This window comes from Gopherus evgoodei, chromosome 7 (assembly GCF_007399415.2).
Source record: "Gopherus evgoodei ecotype Sinaloan lineage chromosome 7, rGopEvg1_v1.p, whole genome shotgun sequence".
NCBI lineage: Eukaryota > Metazoa > Chordata > Testudines > Testudinidae > Gopherus > Gopherus evgoodei.
The window spans coordinates 93,102,852-93,120,800 of NC_044328.1; the positions used below are offsets into that span (position 1 = coordinate 93,102,852).

At 42.2% G+C, this 17,949-nt stretch overlaps 1 protein-coding gene across 10 annotated transcripts in view; it reads right to left on the reverse strand.

Moving 5' to 3' along the window:
* RAF1 (Raf-1 proto-oncogene, serine/threonine kinase) overlaps window positions 1-17,949 on the reverse strand; it is a 118,096-nt gene that overhangs the window by 59,101 nt on the left and 41,046 nt on the right. For 3 of the 10 annotated variants that reach the window (XM_030571149.1, XM_030571150.1, XM_030571151.1), the window contains exons 2-7: window positions 15,913-16,145; window positions 12,853-12,965; window positions 9,604-9,706; window positions 4,524-4,681; window positions 3,073-3,171; window positions 1,261-1,414 (exon numbers count right to left, since the gene is read on the reverse strand). In XM_030571149.1, the coding sequence (XP_030427009.1) occupies window positions 1,261-1,414; window positions 3,073-3,171; window positions 4,524-4,681; window positions 9,604-9,706; window positions 12,853-12,965; window positions 15,913-16,119 (834 nt within the window). In that variant the 5' untranslated portion in view covers window positions 16,120-16,145. Of the gene's footprint in view, window positions 1-1,260; window positions 1,415-3,072; window positions 3,172-4,523; window positions 4,682-9,603; window positions 9,707-12,852; window positions 12,966-15,912; window positions 16,146-17,509; window positions 17,563-17,832; window positions 17,945-17,949 lie in introns of those variants that run through there. The other 7 variants (XM_030571146.1, XM_030571147.1, XM_030571154.1 and 4 more) reach the window with 5 other exon arrangements.

Below are 17,949 nucleotides of genomic sequence, written 5' to 3' on the forward strand. Positions count from 1 at the left end.
AGTTTGGTGAAGAGGGAATGAGACAGTGGACAAGGAAAACAAAACCAAAAAAAGGAAAAGGTACTTCCCCTATAAAGCCCACCTTGAACACAGCTTCTGCTCCAAAAAGAGCTTAGAATCTCTGACCTACAGGCATCCTTCCCCAGCTATAGAGTTCAAAGGTGCTCAGAAGAGAAGCTCCCTCATGAGCCATTTTGGAGGTGTGCCAGAGAGGAACTAAAGGCAAGCAAGCCTGTGTATCTTACAGCTCTGCAGCTAGAGATGTGTTCTGAGAAGTTTCAAAAACTATTAGAATAAAGGCTCTGGTTGGTAGGAGTTGTGCAGGTCATGCTCCTCTTCCTGTAAGTCTCTCCCCACCCCAGTGAGTTTTAACAGTAATAGCACCTAACAGCAAGTAGAGCTCCTGTTTCAGGCTTGACTGCACTGCCAATCTACAAAAAGAACAGAAGTTTGGAAGGAAGTAGAAGGAGGGAGAATCTCAGCTGTGCTGAACCTTACCACGTAATTCTAGGGTCCTTAATACAAAGGCCTGGTCTACACCGAGTGATGGTGGTGGGGGACGATGATCTAAGTTATGCAAGTCAACGTACTTAGATCAACTTACCATGGTCTCTCCCCTGTCAACTCTGCCTGAGCCTCTTGCTGAGCTGGAGTACAAGAGTCGAGGGGAGAGCACTCGGGGATCGATTTATCACATCTAGACTAGACACAATAAATTGATCCTCGCTGGATTGAATGCTGCCCGCCGATCCAGCAGGTAGTGAAGACATACCCTAAGTATAGGCCTAATGGGCTGCATAGCATAAGAGGCATTGCCTTTAATATTCATTCTTTGCAACTGGCGTGCAGATATGCACCACCACCTGACTGATTTATCAATTTGCATGTGAGTTTATGTTTTTTAAATGGCAAAGAACACATTCCAAAGGACCAACAGTAAGCAGCTGTGCAGCAAATCTGATCATGCTCTTGCGCAGTAAGAGTGATCTGTTAAACTTCTTAACATTAGGCTCCACCAATTCTTTGTAAAGCAGCACAAAACCTGTTAAAAACTTTAGCAAAGGTGAGAGGCTGCAAGCATGAAAGATAAGATACTTAAATCTCTAGGCAGACATTAGTCACCCTGCGCTTTCACCACTTACCAAACTAAGGGAAGATGTTAAGCAGAAAACAGCAACAACATGAACAATTAAAATACTGGTTAAATAACCAGTAGTAGTTTTACATGAGCTCTACACAATTTTTTATTCAGCATATTACCTCAATTATCCTGTTGTCTACAGGCATGGTAGTGCTGACCATATGGACATTTGGGGTGGATGTAGATCTCTGTCTTTGGGAAAGGGAGCCCTCAGAGGAAGGATGTGATGTGTTGAATGTGAAGGCATGAGGCGTAGAATATCTGTGCTGGGAACTAACATGAGGAGAGGGAGAAAATAAATCACAGTTCATTTTTCTTTCTATACTAGTTGTAAATTACCGCATAGTACATCTTGCCTAAAAACAAAAACACACAGAATCCAGGAAGGATTAGTACTATTTGCTGACTAAGCTATTTAGCCAGCTGGATTTTGCCCAGTTTAATTTAGGAACAAAATCAAAAAGAATTTTAAGCAAGGTTTTAACAGTTGGCAATACCTGCTTGGCACATTCAGCAGCAGTCTGTGGTATTTTTGCCATTATTTAATTTGTCACTCCTCATCTCAACTCCTGCCAACTCATATTTAATCAGTTGGTAAAATACTAGCTCAGTTAGAATTAATTCAGATCTGTGAAATTTAAGCAAGACCCTTCTTTCAAGCCTAGTGAATTTTTAGGAGTTAAAACTATTTTTTAAAATTTGCTGTGAAAATTATAGTTTGGGAAGGGGAAACAGATTGTTGGGACTGTTCAATTGTTCACACAGAACAGCTTACAAGGAAGTCATGGATCATAATACCAGCTAAAAGGAGCCCAATACAGTTCTATAGAAATCAAACAACAATGGTTAAACAAAGAATGTAATTTCTCTAACATATGGCCAATACTGGATTACAGCTAAAGCAAAGAATTACCAATCAGGACTAAAAGCCAACCAAATCCTGCTTACTTTAATCGCATGAATAGCCAGATGGAACTAACTAACTATTCACAAAAGATGACAAGGATTCACCCCTAATTCATTTGCTATTACCTGGGTTGCAAGTAGGATAGGAGGTCAAGACGAAGAGGTCAAAGGGATAAGAAGGAATGAGTTACTACTGCAGATCCCCCAAAAGAAAATGTTTCAAGTTAACATGCTGGGATCACAGAAATGGGCTTGCACTACGCTTGAGCAGACAGTCTTGTCAGGAGGAAGCTGAGGGGCATACACCTCTGGCCTGGTCTAACCTCATCAGTCTCTAATACTGCAGGGAAAGGGACTCAAGTGTGAAGTAAGAGTTAGAAGACATGCTGCATGGAAGGAGAATATGCATTTAGCATCTAAATCCACACACATTTTCTTTAATTTTCAGAATTTCAAGGGTGGTATATTTTCTTTAACCTATTATACACTGTTTCCTTTTAAAACCTCTCTATTTAGGTTAAACAGTAAGAACATAGTAGTACCAAAACTGATGGTATTTAAAAAACTTCTATATATGACTCATGCAAAACAAACGAATCATCCATTTTCACACATGTACTACATGACTGGTTGTGCTCTAATGGGGCTACTGGCACAATACTGTCTGAAGGAACCTATATTCTACAGCATATTACTTTTTGATACTGATATTTTTAAAGACACAATAGGATCAAAAATATTTTAAAAAAACCCCACACTTTTAATGATCTGATTTAAAACTTCAAGACTAAAAATTCAAAGCCGGCAATCCCAGGTGCAAGTGTCTCTCAATTCTAGGAACTGTAGAAAAGGAGGATATTACACATCTTATTTACAATTTCCATATGCAAACAGATATTAGCATTTCAGCCTTAAAAACAAAGCAATGTTGTTTTAGTGTATTCTGTCCATTACCAGTATTACATAATCATTCCATTTTATTAAAACTATACTTCCCAAAACAAAAAGTAGTGGAAATAGCTTACCTAACAGGCATCCGGGAGACAGACTCACGCATCCGTCGCATTGTCAAGGGAGGTAGTGCAGGGACACCACTGTCACTGATATTTGAATTAGGAAACAATCTGAAATATCAACAAAAAGAATTAAAATTAAGTACTACATTACATCCAGATCAATGCTACAAAAAAAGGTATGATTTTAGGTTTCTGTTTTTGCATTATGGTTGACTGCTACCATGTAAAATATTATATTTATCCATATTTATACAAAGTTTGTTTTCCTGTTCTGTCTTTAAACTTATGTTGTGCTCCATGATGAATGAATGAACTACATGTCCTTACAGACCTAATGATTTTTTTTCCAAAGTGTTACTTCTAAATTAAATTTTGGTTATTAGCCTTTCCTGGCATGACATATCACACCAATCTGCTAGTGCAAAGGAGCTAATGAAGGTTTAGAAGTTAGCACTGAATCCTACAATTTATCCTACACTCTTTGGGCTGTTCTACATTTGAAAGTGTGTACCTACACAACTAAATTTAGTTAAACTAATACAAACTACTAATGTAGATGTACTTGAACCATTTTATTCATTTAAATAGGTTTAATTCCATCTGCACTAGGATTCTGTAGCAGTATAGTTAAATTTATTTTAAGTTGATTTAGTTACACTGGTGCAGCTTCCTAATATGAACCAAGGATAAAATTTTCAGAAATCTCTTAATGACTTCGGTCAAATCTACACTTACAAGTTTACAGCAGCACAGCTGTACACGCTGTAAGAGTGCTCAAGTAACTACGTTATGCCAAGGGGAGAGAGCTCTCCTGTCAACATCATAAAACCAGCTCAATGACTGGTGGTAGCTATGCCCACCGAAGAGAGTCTCCCATTGACATAGCACAGTGCACATGAGTGCTTATGCTGGCAAAACTTATGTTGTTCGGGGGGGAGAGGGGAGGGAGACACAAACACACACCCCTGGGCGAGAAAAGTTTTGCTGAAATAAGGACTACAGTAGACATGGCCTTAGAAGCCTAAATTTCATTGAGTTTCAAAAGGACTATGAGATTTGGGGTAAAATTTTCAAAAGCCCCATAGTACCAATAGTACTCTATGTCAAAAGGGTTATTTTTTTCCTCAGACAAAAATGAGTTGTACAAGGAACTCTTGCATACTTCCATGTTGAATGAACTTTGAGGTGATGCTAAAGAAATTAGCTGGACATTTGCCATGTCTTTGTCTGCTTGTCCCAGAATATTGTTCTATAAAACGAGCCCAATATACTTCATGGCAATAGTCTTACTGTATAAACTGGCTGGGAGCAGATGCTGATGGTTATTTCATCACGTCAATACACAAATTTTTTTAACATATTACATTGCTCAACAAACCATAACACTCACTGATATTGAGACGGAGTCTGAGATTCTTTAGTCACAGAGACTGTTAGTATTAGTAATTAAAAGCTCTTACAAGAGTTGCCTGATATTGCTCCAGTCCACACACATAGTTGGGACTTTAGTGCTGCAGTGTTCATGGAATTTGTAGCCACACGTCTGACACCGGAACCCATTTAGCAGGAACTTCTGGCATATGTCACAGAAGGCAAGCTTTAGAAATGTCTTCCGAGCCTAGAACACAAGATAAATGGTTAAAGTGTGTGTGTATATATATATACACACACACATATACACATACACACCCCATTATGGTAACTGCTCTGTCAAGTGGCTCAGATGAATACCTAAGGATCTGGCAAAAATTAACTGTAAAATCATGAATGAAAACTTACTATAAAACTGCTCCAAACCAAATACTGACCTTAACACTACACTTGAGAAAGTTTGTGGATTTGTGCTGTTACAATTATGGATATTTTGTAGATATTTGGTGAGCTCTTTACCTAGCTATTTAATACTGAAATGTAAGTGTATCCTTGAAAGATTCAGAGCACCATCTTGTTGCCAATAAGGTGCTTGGGAGTTTTGACATTGACTTCAATTAAGAGTCTAAAACTTCCTTCAGGTAAAGCACCAATCACATCATCTTGGACTTTTTTTTAAATAGTTATAGAATTGTGTGTATATATAAGTATATAAGCTATGCACAAAAGAATGATATTTAGTAGTTATATTCCTTATGGCAAATTTCTTTTTAGGTGAACTTTGGTGGTTTTTAAGCATCTTGACATCTCTTTACCAAGACTTTTGGGAAGCAAGGCATACAACAGTCCTTTCCCCCATGATGTACAATAAAGGCAGGATCCAAATCTGGGTCCCTGCCGACTCTGGAGTAAAAGATTTTGCATTCTCTGTTCTGTCTGGTCACAAACAAGTCCACTTGTGGCCTACCCCAAACAGAACAAAGGATCAAATAAATGAGGCATCCTTGTATCAATCACCTTTTTAACTGACATAATCTGCTAAAGAATTTGTTAGTTCTGCCTGACGTATCAGAAGAGTTTCAGTCTTTATTCAATATCCCTATGGAAAAATCAAATCTTGACAGAGAAGATTGGAATGAAGTTGCCCATCAGTTTAGATCAGGGGTCGGCAACCTTTCAGAAGTGGTGTGCCGAGTCTTCATTTATTCACTCTAATTTATGGTTCTGCGTGCCGGTAATACATTTTAATGTTTTTTAGAAGGACTCTTCTCTATAAGTCTATATATTATATAACTAAACTAGTGTTGTATTGTAAAATCAACAAGATTTTCAAAATGTTTAAAGCAGCTTCATTTAAAATGAAATTAAAATGTTGATCTTATGCTGGTGCCCGCTCAGCCTGCTGCTGGTCTGGGGTTCTGTTCACCTAGGCTGACAGAAGGCTGAGGAAGGCCTGCGGCCGGGACCCCTGCTGGCAAGGGTCCATCAGCCAGAACCCAAGATCAGCAGCAGGCTGTGTGGGGCTGGGACCCACAGGGCTGGGGACAAAGGGCTGGAGTGAGGGCTGGGTATGTAAGGGGGTATAGGTGTCAGGGCGGGGGGGGCGGGGTATGGGTGGGGGTGCCGGTGTCAGGGCTGGGGGGGGCGGGGAGGGGATGAAGGAGTCAAGCAGAGGGCTGGGTGTGTATGAGGGAGGTACAGGGCTCAGGGCAGGGACCTAGGGGTGTGTGTGTGCGGGGCTCAGGGAAGAGGGCGTGCTGTGTGTGTGGGAGTCAGGGCTCAGGGGAGAGGGCTGTGTGACTGCCCCCCTAAGAACTCCCAACCCCGCTGCTCCTTGTCCCCTGACTACCCCATCCTGGGACCCCTGCCCCCAACAACCCCACCCTCTATCTAAGCATCCCTGTTCCTTGTCCTCTTAGTGAACCCTAGTCCCTACCTGTCCCCTGACTGTCCTGATCCTTATCGACACCCCTGTCCCCAGCCAGACCTCCGGGACTCCCATGCCTATCCAACCACTCCTCGCCCCGACAGGACCCCCAGAACTCCCAACCAATCCAACCCCCCCGACTCCCTGCCTGCGCCAACCCCTCTCCACACTCCTGCCTCCTGACAGGACCCCCAGAACTCCCAACTCATACAACCTCCTCCCAGCACTTTGTCCCCTGACCACCCCCTCCAGAGACCCCCTACCCTAACTGCCACCCCCTAGGACCTTTCTTGCTCCCAGTCCCCTGACTGCCCTGACCCCTATCCACCCCCTGTCCCCTCACAACCCCCAGGACTCCCATGCCCCATCCAACCTCCCCTGCTCCCTGACTGCACCCTCCACAGACACCCCACCCCATATCCCCCCCGAAACCCCACCTCCCCATCCAACCTACCCTGCTCCCTATCCGCTGACTGCCCCCACCCCTTATCCAACCCTCCCAGCCCTGAGCCCTTTACCTTGAGGCTCCACGCAGAGGCAGATGCGCTGCCCCACCAGAGAGCACAGCCCCAGCCCTCAGAGCGCTGCGTGCAGTGGTGGCAGAGCTCCAGTTGAGCAGGGAGCGTGTCTGCCTCCCCGCGGAGCCAAATGCTGCCCTGCGGGAGCATGCAACCCCAATCCCCAGAGCACTGCATGCGGCAGCAGGGCTCCAGGGGAGGGGAGAAGTTGGGGGAGGGGCCGGCAGCTTGCTGCGCTCGGCTGGCGCTCCAGCCCCGGAGCGCAGACCCCACAGCTTGCCGTGCTAGGAGAGTGGGGCCATTTGCCCACCCCGTGCGCATAGCTATGTTTCTGCTCCCTGCTCCCGCGGGGGGAGCAGAGGGCACAGGAGAGTGGGCGAGGCTGGGCAGGATTTTTAATGGCATGCTGGAGTCCGGGTAGGCTCCAACGTGCCATTAAAAATTGGCTCGCGTGCGTCTTTGGTACGCGTTCCATAGGTTGCCAACCCCTGGTTTGGATAATGCATGGTCACATTGTGAAAAAGTATGGCCATATTGCATCTTAATAGAAGGAAGAAAAGCCTTGAGAGCTAAGCTTACTGCTCTCCCCTCCCACACAGTTAAATGTAGCCTGGCTTTCATTTGCTTCTAAGTACCACAGACTTAGAGTTGACATAGATCAGAATTCCAACCCTGCTTGGATATATCTGTTGCTCTCTCTCTACTGAGTAGAGTATTGACTGGATCCCAAGCAAAGGACTCCCATAGCATGCTGTTGAGAAGAAACTATAATAATTAAAGATCAGAGGGATACCCAAGTTAGTCTGGATCTGTAAAAGCAGCCAAGAGTCCTGTGGCACCTTATAGACTAACAGACGTATTGGAGCATGAGCTTTCGTGGGTGAATTGCATCCGACGAAGTGGGTATTCACCCACGAAAGCTCATGCTCCAATACGTCTGTTGGTCTATAAGATGCCACAGGACTCTTGGCTGCTTTTATAATCAGAGTCTCTCACCTCCTGAGAGAACAAAATTCTGTCAAATTGTGAACATAGCCTCATATACAGCCTGGCAAAGAGATGTCATGAATTTGCAGGACATCAACATGCTTAATACCCTGAAAAAAACAACAAGCCTCTAAAACAGACTCTATAAGTGGGCTTCTGTGATGAACTGGGAATGTTCTTAATTTTTTCTCTGAATACTGTGTTGGTGCCTCAGTGTCCCCTATGCAGTTCTCAAGTATCTAGGTGGTGGAATAAGGGTGTGTGATTGTTGCAGAGCAAAGGGCCAGTGTACATAAATGCCTGACGCACTGTCTCCTAGCAACTGATGGCCTGGGCCCCTTCTCTGCAAAGGTGCCAACTGAAGGTGTTGGAGACAAAGAGGTCAGGTGACCTCCTGGCCCGGGAAAGGAACTGAGCAGAGAAGGAGGAGCTGGAGGGGGTTGGCAGTCTGGAGCTGGTGGGGGCCAAGGAGTGAAGTGCAGACGTGGGGGTCTGGCTCACTGCCCCCCAGAATGGACCCGGCCGAGAGGTCCCATTCACTGTACCCACAAGCTCTGTTTTAGACCGTGTACCTGTCATCTAATAAACCTCTGTTTTACTGGCTGGCTGAGAGTCACGTCTGACTGCAAAGTGGAGGTGCGGATCCTGTGGCTTCCCCAGGACCCCACTGGGGCGGGCTCGCTGTGGGAAGCACCCGGAGGGGCAGAGGATGCTGAATGCTCCAAGGAGACACACAGGAGGTGAAGACGTGTGAGCTTCTTGCCCTGAAAACAGTCTGTTCCAAGAGAGAGGAGGCGCCCCAAAGTCCTGACTGGCTTTGTAGGGAGCAGTTCCAGAGCATTGCCCATGGACTCCGTGACAGCTTCATCGTGGATTTTTTTGACCGAAGGACCCACACACTCCTAAAGCAAGTTATTTTCAGAACCTGAACCACCCCTGAGAAGGCCATATCCTTAGAAGCCAATCATGCACATATAGATACACAGGATAAACCCAGGTGATGAAGACAGTCAGTCACCAGATACAGGCATTTCATAAATTTGTTTAGGACGATTGCTAGCCCAAAAAGCAACACTTTATTCTAGTAACAATCATTGTGCAGCTGATACCTTCAAAACAAGTGAACATGCATGTCAAAGAAACGATGAATACTTTCTCTTTGCATAAGTGGTGCACATTTTACTGAACATGTAAGAAATTATTGAAGACATCCATTCTGTTTTGGGATTATAAAATACTGTCAACTGGAGCGTAAAGAAAACTCTGCTTAACAACCTGACAGAGAATCAGAATTTTATTTCATTACTACTATTGTAAATGAAAGAGGGTGTTGCCATATGTTCTAGGCCAGGACTGAAAAATCACTGGGATTAGGGGACTAACACGTGTAAATAATCTGAGGTGGCTGTCATTCTGGTTTTATTAATTAACATACACCTCTACCCCAATATAACGCGACCCGATATAACATGAATTCGGATATAATGCGGTGAAGCAGCGCTCCACGGGGGCGGGGCTGCGCACTCTGGTGGATCAAAGCAAGTCTGATATAAAGCAGTTTCACCTATAAAGTGGTAAGATTTTTTGGCTCTTGAGGACAGCGTTATATCGGGGTAGAGGTGTATTTTACTGGGAGAGATGATACTGTAGCATCAAGATCTAAAGTTCCTTCCCATGTTTAGAAAGTCAGCTGAACCAGCATCCTGCATTCAAAATACAGAATAAAACTAAACTTACAAAGTTGTGTGTTGTAAGTGGAACATGATCAAGGAAATCTACTTGCAGTTCCTCTCCAATCAAGGAGGCAGCATCTGTATTCCAATCCAAGCGTGCTTTTTTGCTAAAAAGTAAAAAGGACAGAGAAATGGGAATAAACAGGTCTATTCAATAATGTAAATTGTAATACATGATCCTGTAACATGAAAACAAATATTATTCATTCTAAGAGGTTGGTTGTATTTCAGTACGTTTTTAAAAAACAAAAAACAAAAACACCACCACCACCACCACCACCGAATTGTAAGTGATTTCCAACTTTTCAGCAATAGCAGTTTAAATACCCTTCATGGTTTGTCATATATTTTGATTGTTTTTACAAGATATAAGGCATCCAGATGCTATGGTGATGGGCACCATAGAAATAGCTTTATAAACAAATGTACCAAATTATGAAAGGCAAATTTAGTGGCATAGAAATCATACTATGTGCTTTAGCTCCAAAGTTACTTGAGATCTCAATTACACAGAGATGAATACCCACAAATGACTGTCGCATGATTGTGGCTTCAAAAAGCACTAATCCCAAGTCTTCCAAGGTGTGAAGTTAATACACTAACTCAAATGAGATACCTTCACTCTCTCTCAGCTTGTAAAATAATCATTTGGTATTTAATAGCAGCACCTCCCCAGCCCTACAAAACGCAAAGGAATACCTGAGATGAGACTTAAATCCATAACTTTTTAAAATTTTCAGAGGAATTTATAACATTAAAATTGAATACAAGGATACTTATTTGGGGGAGTCAAACACATATAATGCCGAAGTGCGCTATCTTCAAATGCAGGAAGAAAATATTGTGTGTTCAAATTTGAACACAATCTAGCTAGATTAGAGTGATATAAAAAGTCTGTAAAAAGCAGCTAACTCAGGTTTTTCCTTCTTCAGTTTTGAGACAGAAGTGCAGGCATTTTTTATGGTGTATATAAAATCCTTTGCATTATTCCTGAGGGAATCCTGCACCAAAAAATTAAAAATTCTGTGCCAAAAATAAAAATTCTGCACACATTTTAAAATTCTGCAAAGTTTTGCAAATTTTATTGACAATAAATACATGTGGAGGTTCCAGCACGGCTGTGGGGAGCACAGGCCACTGGCTGCATGGAGGTGAGAGATCACCCTGAACCCTACTCTCTGGACATGGACTTGGTGGTGAGGCTGCACCCATCCCTGACACTGCACAAAGGCTGGCCTTGCCCGTCTGCACTGTTGTCATAAACGGATAGTTAAGAGTTAATGGAACAGAAGTACTTCATATCTCTTTTGCCTGTAAAGGCTTAACAAGATCAGTAAGCCAGGCTGTCACCTGACCAGAGAACCAATCAGGGGACAGGATACTTTCAAATCTTGAGGGAGGGAAGTTTGTGTGTGTGCTGTTAGTTTCTGGTGGTAGTTCTCTCTGGGGGCTCAGAGGGACCGGATGTGCAACCAGGTTTCTTTCCAATCTCTTCAATACAGGCTCTTATAAGTTCAGAATAGTAAGTACTAGGTAGATAAAGTGAGTTAGGCTTATGGTTGTTTTCTTTATTTGCAAATGTGTATTTGGTTGGAGAGTTCAAATGTGTATTTGGCTGGGAGGAGTTCAAATTGGTATTTTGCTAAAAAGATTTTAATTTGTACTTGTATACTTAGGCTGGGAGGGTATTCCCAGTGTCTATAGCTGAAAGACCCTGTACCTATTCCATTTTTTAAATTTACAAAAGATAATTTTTACTGTTTTTTCTTTCTTTAATTAAAAGTTTCTTGTTTAAGAACCTGATTTTTTTTTATTCTGGTGAGACCCCAGGGGATTGGGTCTGGATTCACCAGGGAATTGGTGGGGAGAAAGGTTAATTTTCTCTCTTTGTTAGGATTACTGTCTCTCTCAGGGATAGTCTGGGAGGGGGAAGAGAGAAGGAGGGGGGAAGGTGCATTTTCCTCCTGTTTAAGATTCAAGGAGTTTTAATCACAGTGATCTTCCAGGGTAACCCAGGGAGGGGAAGCCTGTGAGAGGCAACGGTGAGGGAAAGAGTTTTCTTTCCTTGTGTTGAGATCCAGAGGGTCTGGGTCTTGGGGGTCCCCGGGCAAGGTTTTGGGGGGACCAGAGTGTACCAGGCACTGGAATTCCTGGCTGGTGGCAGAGCTACCGGTCCTAAGCTGGTAATCAAGCTTAGAGGAATTCATGCTGGTACCCCATCTTTTGGACGCTAAGGTTCAGAGTTGGGAATTATACCATCACAGCCATACACACCAGGTGTGGGTAGACATGCTGAGCCCGGCAGGATCCAAATGTGGAAGGGCTTAGTGGGGGGATCCAGGTGTGGGGTGAGAGGGTTCTATGTGGGGCAATATGGGTGTGGGTGGATCACTGGGTGGTTCGCGTGGGGGGGTCTGAATGCACAAGAGCTTGTTGGGGGTTCCTAGAGTGAGGGGAGGTTTCTGGGAGTGGGTCTGACCCAGCTCTGGCTGCTCCTTGCAGGGAAGAGGAAAAGGAAGTCCTGTCCTCCCCTGTCCCTAGCCCAGCTGAGACTAGCAGCTGAACCTGGCACAGGGTAGGAGCCATCGGTCGGAATCTCCCCAGGGCCTCAACCCACCCCTGCGGTGATTTACCTCTCCACCCAGTAGCATAGCTAGGGGTAGTGCCTGCTCCCCCGAGCCCAGAATTCCCCAAATGGCACCTATTCCAGCACCACTCCATCTTTTGGCGGCCCTGCACATGCGCCACTCCGTCTTTTGGCGGCATTTCAGCGCATGCGCAGGGCCGCTGAAGGACATGCGCCTTTTTTCTCCACCGCTCTTCCTGGGCAGCAACCTTGGCTACGTCATTGTCTCCACCGGCTGCTTCAGGCACCCAAAACAAAGTGCCCACACTGCTGGTGTGGGGCACATAACCGCGCTTGAGGCTTCCCTTTGCTTCCCCATCAGAAAGTCATTTTTCTAAAGGGAAGAGAAGAAATCTGCACATACACAGTTGTGTAGAAATCCCCCAGGAATATAAGCATTTAAATAAAACTAACATTTAATTTCTTACATCATTTCAGCATACTTCAGAAGTGGCTTTCTGAATAAGAAATTTGAGAAAAGCAAAGAAAGCATGAAGAGAGTCTTCACAGCCAAGTTAGCCTTCTAAAGAAATGAGCAAAAAATGTTTCTGCTAGTTTAAAATCAGGATTTGAAAAATCCAACAGGATGTTAAAATTGTTTCTCTGATTTAGTACACAGCTTCTTACCCTTTTTGTTCATTAAAAAGTCGAAAAACTGCACAGCATTCTGGCTGCAGACCTCTGACTTTGAGCGCCTTCATAAGACAATCATGTAGGGTCATCCCATTCCGCACATTTACCTGTGGACAAGAGCCAATTTTAATTTAAAACTCTAATAGGGACATAAGATTTAAAATACCATTTTTCTGATCTTCATATTCTACGCAAGACTAGACAAATCACATTCTACACATCACTACAGAAAACTAGACTTAGTAGCTCTTTTATTAATAGAGTTTGAAATTTGAAAAAAGTGTGCCTAACATGCCACACTGATGACATGTACAAGCATTTCTAGGAGCAATGCTAAAACAGGTTAGTAAAAAATATTATTTCCTTCAGAATTTAACTGAACAAGTCCATCCAAAAATCCATCCAATATAGCTTTCCCTAGAAAACAAATGAGTCTTGCATCATGCCTTTAATGTAAACACATATGGAACTCTCAGTTCAATGTGTGAAGGAGTAGTGAACTCAATCATCCTAATCCAGAAACAGAGTACCTCAGCTGATTTGAGGTAGTGTGACAATGGAGACACAAAGGCAATCTCTTAAATAGCCAGATCCCAAACCATACATACAGGGCTATATAAGATCAAACACCACACAGAATGGCACTCAAAAGCAAATTAGCAGCCAATGCCGATAGCTGATATTGCTGCTCTCTCATTGGCTGCAACTTCAGAATGGTCTTCTAATGCAGCTCCCATAGAATGCATTGTCAAATCTCGATATGATAAAGGCACGGGTAACTGTGGATAGGTCTCCCTTCAAGCTGAAAAGCTGTAAGTCTGATCAGATGTACATATCAGTGCTTTCTGGTCATCAATACTACCTTATGATCCAGAAGCATCTCCAGTTGTGAACCTCCTTAACAAATGGTATATTCAGCCCCATTTAAAAGGGGAAACTTGCCTTTGCTACCCTCCCTAAATGTTTAAGGACAAACTACTATGCTTAGTAGAAATTATGGTTGCAGCATGTGGTGACTGTTCAACTTCTGGGCTTCTGTGAGGATTTAAAACTTCAAGATAAAGTAAAGTTATCCTTCCATACAAAAGTTTCATTTTAATAGTTATTTTGATTTCTATGAAGGTCAGTAGAAAGTAAGAGGAAGTTAAGCCACTGTTTGCTTCGTTTGCCTTAATATTAAAGGATATGAAATGTAAGGTTGGATGTTTGAATCTACATGTCCATAAGCGCACTGGACAAGTTTGTGATGTCTTATGCTCAGCTGGATGGCACTTCTCTGGATGTAACTTTTTAATGCTTCATCCCTACCATTTGATCTACAATAGGCTCAGGAATTATGCCTGTATGACCCTTTGGCTCAACATGCCACTCGATCTTGACCAAAAGAGAAGCAAAAATGAAGACAGATGATACAGGTTTTATGTATGGCATTCTGAGTTTGTCAATATCTTCTAATCAGTTTTGGAAAGAGGAATTTTGGTGACTGCCACAATCACTTTATTGTAACGGTTTGCTATATTTACTGTGGCTAGTTTGTTTTTCATACCATCAAAAATTGTTCAGAATATTCCTTTATTATGAGAAAAAAATTCTGCTTGATTAACATAGGAAATATCAGATATATTTCTTCTTCCCTAGGAAACACTGGTAGTAGTTGGGCTTGGAATGTGATGTTTTAACCGGAAGTTGAATTTTGAGCTACAGCTCTCCCAGCCTAAGTCTCAACCTTTCCTCCTGTTCAAGTTTCTGCCTCCAGCTATGGAGTCACATTCCAGGTCCTACACAGGAAAAGCAGTAAGTCAGGACCAGATATTCCTAATGTAGAAGCAGAAAAAAGCTTTTGAGAAAATGTTTGAGAGAGTTCTATAAAACCAAAGGATCCGTTCAACTCCAAAAAAAACCAAACAAATCAACTTGCATTACAGTTCACTTTTGAAGGTTTGTCTACAAAAGTTAACTTGTGGTATGCAACAATGGACTTGCTGGGCCTTACTGTTTTGACACATGGCATACTGTGCTAACAGGCCAGACAGGCATATTTTCTGTCACACTCACAGTAATATAGAAACTTGAGTAAGAAAATTTTGTTGCAGTTTACTGTTTTTATGCTGGACAGAATGTTTTATACTAGACACATATGCAGACAAAAATGATAGCACTGTGAGTGGGTAGGTGGCATTATGTTGAGGGAAGGGACAAAACATGAATTAGGATTTCAAGCAACGTTACTGAGTTTTAGCATATTATTGGAATCCTCAGCTTGGAACAAAGACCAAGATGTTTAAGTTCAATTTATCTTCAATATATTTCATTGTGGGGATCCATGCTGAAGCAACCTGTGACAAAAATCATCACATATTTGAGTTTATATAGGCTAGGATAGTTCTGCAACAGTACTGTAAATTAGGTTAGCCCACTACTGAAATATCTTGCTATTAAAATATTTGAATGTAATCTACACCTGTATATTGTAGAACGTTGCACCAGAATAGAATGATACTATTTTTAAAATATAGCCTTTAGGATTAAAGGACTAATAATGACTTTCTTAAACATGAACCAACCTCCCAGATTGTTTTTTTGTTTGTTTGTTTCTGGGGTTTTTTTTTGGCTTGTTTTTAAACATTTCTGTTGCCACATATACATTAACAATAGTAAAAGTCTATAGTATCTCCTTCAGCTCTGCACCCTTCTTTTGGCGGCGTGTAGCATACGTACATACTGTCCCCCTACCGCAGGTAAAAATAGGGGGTTGGATGAGTCAGTGGTGAAGCCGTTCCCTGCTGCCTCCCCTCAGCCAGAGCTTTTCCTCTGGAGAGTGAAAAGCAGCTGCTGAAGCTTTCCCTGCTGCCTCCCCTCTGCCAGAGCCTTTCACTGACACGTGTAGCTACATATTGCAGCGTGGATGCGGAAATTATGGTTGCAGTATGTGATAACTATTCAGCTTCTGGTCTAAGTGGTATGCTGTTGACTGCAGCATGTAGACACACTTACACTACACAGCATTGCCAGTAGAGAGTATTGTAGACGTACATAAGGCTTGCGTAGACTTACCACTGTGCGTTGCTTGTTAGGCAAGAAAACCCGAATGGTATTATTAGTCTTAGACATATCTGAGAGCTTGCCATCATCAGATGCTCGGCGTTGAGAGCCAAATGGCTGAACAATAGTAGGTGAAATACAGTTTGATCCATCAAAGACAGAATCCTTGAATCCAAAACCATTACTGATGGTCTTCCAAGCTCCCTGAATGTGCTCCATTGATACAGCCTAAGGAACAGTAAAATCTGAAATGAAGTACAGACAAAAGAAATTACAACATTCTCAGTCAAATCTGTAAGCAAATACAGTAAAAGACCAAACATTATAATAAATAATAATACCACCTTATGCTTTTATATAGTATTTTTCATCAGTAGATCTCAAGTGCTTTACAACCATGGTATCATGCCCTAGTCATATTGTAAAATTATACAAACAATATTTAAGCAGAATGCAATTGTCCGTGTTTTATTACGACAGACAAATTCATAAAAATGTATTTATAGCAAACTCAGCTAAGTTTAGGTGTGCACACATTCCTGTGAACCTCGAAAGCAGCACATTCGGTGCATACTTACATTTCTGATGGAATTTTTCCCTTCCAAATTGAAGTATACTTTCCTCACTCATGGCTAAGTACACGCTAAGTTTGAAACTAAAAGGTCTGAGTTAAAGTATAAATATATTTAAAGTGTGAAGTCTTTTTTCTGTTCAGTTTTTTTTTAAAGTCATTAACAAGCTTTCCAAAAACTGAGAACAAAAAAAATTAAGCATGCATTCCCCTCGACCAAGGTGGTGAGCACAGGGCTTTACAATTAAACAATGCAAACTAACCAAGTTACAATAAGAGAGATTATTGCCGAATAAAACTGACAATCTTAATATTCTTTATACACAAAACTATGTTAAAACATTAAGACTGAAAAGTCAAGCACCCAAAAGCTAGGAAGTATTAGAATTAATGCTGTCTGTGCAACCTTAATTCAGCCCTCTTGTACATATGCATTATGACAGTCTTCAATTGTACGATCACATTTTTCCCCCCAAAGGATTCTTGTCTCATTCAGTACATAAAATGGGCAGTTTTCACTTCATGAGCAGCTATTCATTCAATAATTTGAATTATCTACACAGTTCAATGTGTGGCCCTAAAACTTCTTTACTGCACATTATTTAAACCCTGTTCCGAAGGCAGAATTATTTAATTTTCTCATGGGTTTTACGATGGTACTCATCACTATTAATGAGTACTCAGCATTATTTAAGTTCAAAGCACACCTCCCCCCATTGATGTCAGTTGCAGCTGTGAGTGCTTAGCCCTTCTACAAATCAGAACCCAAGATCTCAAGTAAGGTATCCAGAAATTGAAGAATGCATAATTACAGACCATGTGCGAAAAATTTGGTTTAAGTGACTTGCTTAGCATCACATCAGAACTCTGTGGCAGAGGACAGAATAGAATCTAGTTCTCCATGGCAGCATTTAACTGCCTGCATGAGACCATCCTCTCACTTTAAGCAATTCCATGCTCATTCAGTACCACATCTTCCAACTTTCACAACTAATGAAGCAGGAGGCCTAGAGACAATAGCCTCCATCACTATACTACCTTGATTCATCCCCAGAGCAGGTCCATCCTGTGCAGTGACTTAGGCCAGGGTCCTGTGGAAAAAACAGTATGTGATCACGTAAAAAGTATATCATAATACATATACAGAAGGGGGATGAATTAAAGTTACAAAGGCAACTATAATTCTTCCATTTCCTAACTTCTGTGTGCTCAACTTTGCAACCTTAATAATGTTCTGTTAATGGGGGTGGGTGAGGAGGGGGTGGAGAAGAAGAGGCTGTGTGTGCAATTTCCCAGACTTTTCAAGAGAAAACTGCAGGGGGCGGGGGGATTCAATCACATGGCATCACACTGACACTTATATGGGTTATCAACAGGCTGGAAACTTTAGATGCACTGGATAGACCTCTGCCACTTGAGTTAATAGAGTAAGTGACAGCTGTAATAGGTTTTCATCCTCTACGTGGACCAGCACTAGA